The following is a 7,016-nucleotide window of genomic DNA, read 5'->3' on the forward strand; positions in this document are numbered from 1 at the left end:
TAAATTAAATTTATATTCAATATTCAATTGAATATTGTTCAAATCTGAACAAATAAGCTTTCCACTGATGTATGGTTTGTTAGGATAGGACAATATTTGGCCGAGATACAACTATTTGAAAATCATTAGGATATTAATTAAAGATCATGTTCCATGAAGATATTTTGCAAATTTCCGACTGTAAATATATCAAAACTTAATTTTTGATTAGTAATATGCATTGCTAAGAACTTCATTTGGACAACTTTAAAGATGATTTTCTCAATATTTAGATTTTTTTGCACCCTCAGATTCCAGATTTTCAAATAGTTGCATCTCGGCCAAATATTGTCCTATCCTAACAAACCATACATCAATGGAAGGCATATTTATTCAGTTTTCAGATGCTGTATAATTCCCAATTTCAAAAAATTGACTGGTTTTGTGGTCCAGGGTCACATATAGTCTTAGGACAAAATGTTCTTAAAGATGTTTGTGGAACGTTCTTATAACATCATTAATATTTAATACATTCTCATAAAATTATATAACAAAATTGAACGTATAACAAAATCTTCAAAACATCCTTATGATGGTGTAAAAAAAGTTTTTGTAAACTTTAAATAGCCTAGCGTTCTAATCACAAAAAAAGAAACTTTGACATTTTAACATTCTAAGAATATTAAAAATAAACATTCAAATAACATTATATTCTGGGTGAAAAATTAGTAAAATGCCATAAGAAACATTTTTGTAGTTATAATAACAAGAAAACTGGACATTTCAAAACAATGTTCCTGACAATTCTATTTGCTATTTAGCGCTTGAAATCTTTTGAACTCTTCCTTTTCTTATATTCTGTCAATGAAGTTCTGCAATAGGCCTAATTAAGTAAATAGGACAGGCCGAAAATATGATATTATGATAAACACAAAGTTAAAAAAAATCATACAAAGTCCCCCAAAACCATTTCTATGCACCAGACAGATCAGAGATTTGCATGTGAACAAAAGTGCTGTGATCCTCTCATGCATCAGTGTTGACAGACAGAGAGAGAAAGAGGAAACGAGAGATTGGTTTCCTGAGGTTTTGAGTCATGCTACACTTCACTCACGTGTTTGTGCTTTACTAGCCCACAGTCTGATGGGTAAAACAGCCCAGTTGAGTTGTGACAGTTATGCACATGTTTTTTCAGTCTGTCTGCTTTATTAATTTGCTTATACAGGGTTTCTGCGGGTCTTAAAAAGGTTTTAAAATGTCTGAATTTTCCACAAATTAAGGACTAAATTAAGGCCTTAAATCAGAGCAGAAAGTCTTAAATTCAGAAATTTGTGGCATTACGTTGCATGCACTGCAAAAAAATTAATATATATATATATTTACAAAAAAGTTTTCATTCATTATTTTTAATGCATGAGTTATTTTAGTATTACTGAGATCTGATTATTGTTTTTATTAATAGTTTGAATTATTTTAATATTTTCTGTTTTCATTTTGATTTTAGATAAAGTTTTAGTAGTTAGTTTTAGTTTAGTTTTTTTATATATATATAGTTTTTTTGTAATGCTTATTTCATGTTTACTTTATTTCAATTAACAATTTTATATAAATTTGGTTAACTATAATAACTAAGAGATAAGAGATGCACAGGCAGCAACATTCAAAGGGTGACAACTTCTGAAATAGCTCAAATATGAGATATGTTTTCGACTTCTTTAACTTTTTTGGTCACTACATAATTCATATACTTTTATTTGTGTTATTTTTTTACTTTACTATTAGTAAAGTGTGTCCAGACTTTGAACTGGTGCTATAAACACCAAAACAAAACAAAGACAGCAGGTTACCCAAGACCAGCTGCAGATGATAGCTTCTTCTCCACTCTGGAATTTCAGGTCACTTCCAGTTTCATTCTCATCCCTCTCATCCTCTCCCTGCATGACAGCTGTTATGATCACGATCTTCTCAGAACCAGTTTAAATCTAATGCAGAGGTTTCAATAAGCAAATGTTGCAGAAGAAATGAGCCAAAGTTAGGAATAACTGCAGATGATCCGAGAGCAGATCTGTGTTTCAGATTCTGTTTATGAGAGGCAGAGACAGAGTCTTTCTATATTTACCTGCTACACTGGAGTAAACTGTGTGTTTGTGGTAATGTGAGAGGACCAAGTTCATTTGAGACCCTCAAGTTCACAGTCCAAATACACACACATAAATTAAAATAACCAATCAAAGACACAAAAAATTAATAATAAAGTACATTATAGAAAAAAAGACAAGAGAAAACGTAAAGTTTTATGTGTATAAGTTGCTATGTTTATAATATTTTTATCATATTTTTTCTAAAGTTTCAAATTTAAATCTCAGATTTGTTCCATGTATTTTTTTGGGTTTGAAAAATTAAGCTTAATAAAATTATAGACCTAGAAGGTCAGATAGAAAAGGACTTTCAAATCAGCAAAAAGATACTGAAAATATAAATAGCCTAATAAAAAAACAACAACATAACATTAAGTATTTTTATTTCTATAGTTTATTATAGTGTTATTTATTTGTCTTAAAATACTGTTATTAATTTATGCTAGTAGCTTGTTGTTGACGACTATATATTCTACAGTGAAACAAATAAATAAATAAAAAATAAACAATTAAAAACGATGACCATAGAAAATAAACTTAAATAAAGGGAACATGTTGGGTTTTATTTTTACATGAGTACATATGTTAATAAAAAAGTTTTTATTTAGAGTCTGAAATGTGAATTTGTTTGTTTAAAAACGTATTGCGATGGGAACATAAAATATAACTTCAGATAAAAGACTTTCAAATCATCAAAAAGAGAGAAATAGATGACTAAGTGGGTTAATGAAGAAATACTTTTGAGGAATTTTGTTTCACATGTCAATTTCTCCATCAATCCTATGCATTATTTATTTATTTGTTTGTTTATTATTATTATAATCATCATCATCACCGGCTTTTATTTTGAAAGCATGCGGTCTTTTCGTCGCCGGATGCGCGTCTTTTATGTCTTGTAGTCCGTTTCCGGTGCGGAGGTGGTGTTGTTGTTGAGGTGCTATGGTTTGTCAGCGCGGCCTCGATCTTTTCCCGTGAGTTTTTGTCGCGTTCTGCGGGTTTAATGTTCCGCGCCACCGAGATCAAGAGCTTCGGTAAAGCGGGAACCGACTGGTATGTGTCTCACGTGTTTTGCCGTCGGTTTGTTCGGAGCCGATCATGATGTGTTTGATGTGTGTATCTCTGACCCGATCACACTCGCAATAAACTACGTTACTATTGTATTATCATGTAGTTATCATATTTGACTATGCTACTCTTTGAAATTAAATTCCACAGTACATGATTATGGTAATAATTCATTACCGCAACTAACGTACCATGGTATTACCGCACCTTTGTACCAGCACTTTTATTTAACCTACTGTGTTAATACTGTGGTGTATTATTCAAAGACAGGGCTTGAAATCGATCAGTTGATTGACTATCCAGATTAATTAGAAATCCAATCCTTATAAAAAAGTGTCATAGTATTACTACCAGCATTATGAATGGACACTGCCTTTGAGAAGGTCATGGTAATACCATCTGTTATCATCACCACCTTAAATCCTGAGAATTGCATTTATGTATGGACTTTAAAACTTCCCTGTCATGTAAAACCTGGAAAAAAAAACTGAGAAAATTGTTTTTATTTTATTAATTTAAAAAAGTACATTAATAAATAATAGAAAAGTCATTTAAAAATAAAATGAAAAATAGAAGTCACAAAAAATAATAAATCAAATGTTTTTAATGATTTTTATAGAAAATATGTTTCTGCTGTTAGCTCTAAAAGAATTAACTGACTAGAAATAGCTATATTTAATAATCCTTACTCACTCATTTTAAATAAATGGATTTTTTCCTCATTTGCTCTTTTCTCATTTTTCTCCTAATTTCACTCATTCTGATCAGACATTATTGATCATTTGATTGAAAATCAAAATTTGTCAAATAAATAATAGAGAAGTCATAGAAATTAATAAACTATTATGTAGCAGTTGTGTGACGGCAATTAATTGAAACAAAATCATGGATTTTTTTAAAGCAAATATACATTTTACTGCTGTTTAGCTCTAAAATGTTTAATTTACTAGAAATTGGCTTGTTAGAACAATCTCTATTAAATCATATTATATCATTATAAATTCGGTCATTATGAACTTTTTTTTTCTTTTTTTCACCTAAATTCACTCATTCTGAGCAGGCACTTTTGGCAGACAATGGACAAGCTGGTCCATGCCCTGGTGAACATCCTAAACAAAGTCCCATTAATAATGCATAAATTACTAGAAAATGTTAATGCAAAAGTAATAGAAAACATATCAAAAACCAATAAAATGAATATAAAAATTCATTCAATTATTAATATTAGATAAATTGATTGATGAAATTGAATTGATTGAAATTATTGATTTGATGACTTGCTACTATGAGATTAAGTTATGGATGGCACAGAACTTTTTACAATTAAATATTTGGCTCTATTATAGCGTCCTCACATGTGTTAACCGGTCTAGGTCCTACTGCCTCAAATCTGCATAAGCAAGTAAGAAACCTGGGAGTGGTCTTCGATTCAGAGCTTCAATTTGATAAGCAAGTAAACTCTGTGGTAAAGGCGGGATATTTTCAGTTAAGAAATATCGCAAAAATAAAAAAATTGTCGTTTGATGATTTGAAGCATGTTATACATGCTTTTATTATGTCAAGATTGGATTACTGTAATTCGTTGTATTTGGGGATTGCCGCTGTTCTGTTGAATCGTCTTCAATTATTCCAAACGCAGCAACCAGACTGCTGACTGGGACCAAGAAACAGGTCAGTGTTTCCCCAGCGCTAGCTTCGTTGCATTGGCTGCCGGTTAATTTTAGAATTCAATTTAAGGTTTTACTTTATGCTTTTAAAGCCTTGCATGGTCTAGCACCTGAATATATTTCGTACATGATCCAGTCTTATTCTCCGACACGGCCATTGAGGTAATCTCAAAATTTTTTATTAAAGGTCCCTAAATCCCGCTTAAAATCCAAAGGAGACCGTTCCTTTTCGATTGCGGCACCTCGCCTCTGGAATGACCTGCCACTGGAAATTAGATGTTGTACATCACTAGGTCATTTTAAAACCCTTTTAAGAGGGCACTTACTTGCCCGGGCATTTGATGTGAGATAGTTGGTGTATATCTGATGGTCTTGTTTGTTTATGTCATGTTGTTTTTATGTTCTTGTTGTTTTAGTTTTGGTTATATGTTGTTTTATTGGAAAGCACTTTGGGCAAGATGAGTTGCTTTTAAATGTGCTATACAAATAATAAACAAACAAACAAACAATAAATAAATAATTAAAATTAATAAACCATTACATGGCGCTTAATAAAAAAAAAAAAAGATTTTTTTTTTGTTAATGTACATGACTAGAAATTGCTCTTATAGTACAATCTCTATAAAATGTATAATCTCTATTCAAATCCAGTCATTATGAACAAATACATTTGCTCATTCATTTTCTCTTTTTTTCACCTAATTTCACTCTTTCTGATCAGGCACTTTCGGCGGACGATGGACGAGCTGGTCCATGACCTGGTGTCGGCTCTGGAGGAGAGTTCAGAACAAGCCCGTGGAGGGTTTGGAGACGGTGGAGATCACGCTCTGGCCGTCAGTTGCCTGTTGAAACGCCAGGCCCGCAAGCGCCGTGGCCGTAAGCGTCGGTCCAATAACCCTCACCCGCCGTGGGACACCTGTCACCTGAGCGAAGGCTCTGAGTCCAGCCTAGAGGAGCAGAAAGACTACCGCTCATCCACGGCAGCGGGGGGCGCTCACACCCGTGACAACAACAGCGACTCGGATGAGCAGCTGGGCGCGAAGCGGCGTACGCCCCTCACTGACTCCGGCAGGGGCAAGAGGCCGCTGTGGCTAGACGACTTGAGCGGAGCGGACGTTTTGGGAACGCGCAGTTTGCGGAGGCATCGGAAAGTCAAGCGCATGGCTGTGGACCCGCCACTAGAGGTCTCCACCATTCTAGTGCCACCGTCCAGAGCAACCAACAGCAGGGAGGCGGGGTTTAGTCCGGAGGCCAAAGGGAGCGAATCAAACAAAAACAGGGTGAAGAAGAGGAAGTTCACGGCGCAGAGACTCGCACAGGACACGGCGGACGAAGGCGTGGTGGTGGAGAGCGAAGAGGCAGGACAAGCGGCCAAAGATAAGATGGACTATGAGGAGCAGAAAGGCTCAGATGAGGAGATGAGTGACAGGTGGTTAGTGTTCTTCTCTCCTGTCTAGCCCCTCCTCTTCCTGTTTCTCATTCCAGGATCCTCCAACATGTTCATTTTGCCGAATACCTTTATCCATTAAGCATGTTTTATTAGATTGTACTGGTTTTAACTCGAGAAAACTTTTTTTTTAATTCAGTTAACTCTTTTGAAGAGATTTTTTTAACAGAGTTAAGCCAAATACATTTTTGGAGTTTTTAGCAAAGATAAATTATAAAAACATGATGTGATTCAGCCTTAATAATTCTCGCCATGAAAATAGCCACAGAAGCTAAACACAAACAAGCAAACCTGTTTCTCTGCCCTTCAGGACAAGATCTCGCAAGATGTCAAAAAAGGGGTATTTTTTGCTTATTTTCTAGTTAGCTATAGGGTAGCTTTGTAGCTTAAGTTACCATGGTGACGAAATCCGCTCAAAACCAACCCATCTTCTTGAGCCCGAAAACTCAGAGTTTGCTCAAACTAAACACGAACGTACCTGGGTAAAAACCCAAACCGGCTTTGTGCTACGGGCCACTGGACTAGACCTCTAATTTTTTAGATCTTTTCTATACCAGAAACATTATTATTAATATTCTTTATTTAAGGCACAGAATGTAATAATTACAGCTGTACACATCAGCATAAGAAATTCATGTAGGGCTGCACGATTAATCGAATGCAATTATCATGCGCATTTTGATAGTAAAGCCGGTTCTGTAATCAGCAGGAAATTATCAT

The 7,016-nt window shown here is 34.6% G+C and overlaps 1 protein-coding gene across 5 annotated transcripts in view; it reads left to right on the forward strand.

Annotated features, from left to right (window-relative positions):
* The first annotated feature begins 3,013 nt into the window (after window positions 1–3,013).
* The window catches only part of LOC107685352 (G patch domain-containing protein 2-like), a 13,621-nt gene continuing 9,618 nt past the window's right edge, over window positions 3,014–7,016 (forward strand). The window contains exons 1-3 of one of the 5 annotated variants that reach the window (XM_016481903.1): window positions 3,014–3,167; window positions 5,571–6,281; window positions 6,607–6,636. In XM_016481903.1, coding sequence (XP_016337389.1) covers window positions 3,118–3,167; window positions 5,571–6,281; window positions 6,607–6,636 — 791 coding nt within the window. In that variant the 5' untranslated portion in view covers window positions 3,014–3,117. The remainder of the gene's footprint in view (window positions 3,168–5,570; window positions 6,282–6,606; window positions 6,637–7,016) is intronic. The other 4 variants (XM_016481904.1, XM_016481905.1, XM_016481906.1 and 1 more) reach the window with 4 other exon arrangements.

Source organism: Sinocyclocheilus anshuiensis, unplaced genomic scaffold, assembly GCF_001515605.1.
Source record: "Sinocyclocheilus anshuiensis isolate Anshui unplaced genomic scaffold, SAMN03320099.WGS_v1.1 scaffold769, whole genome shotgun sequence".
Lineage (NCBI taxonomy): Eukaryota > Metazoa > Chordata > Actinopteri > Cypriniformes > Cyprinidae > Sinocyclocheilus > Sinocyclocheilus anshuiensis.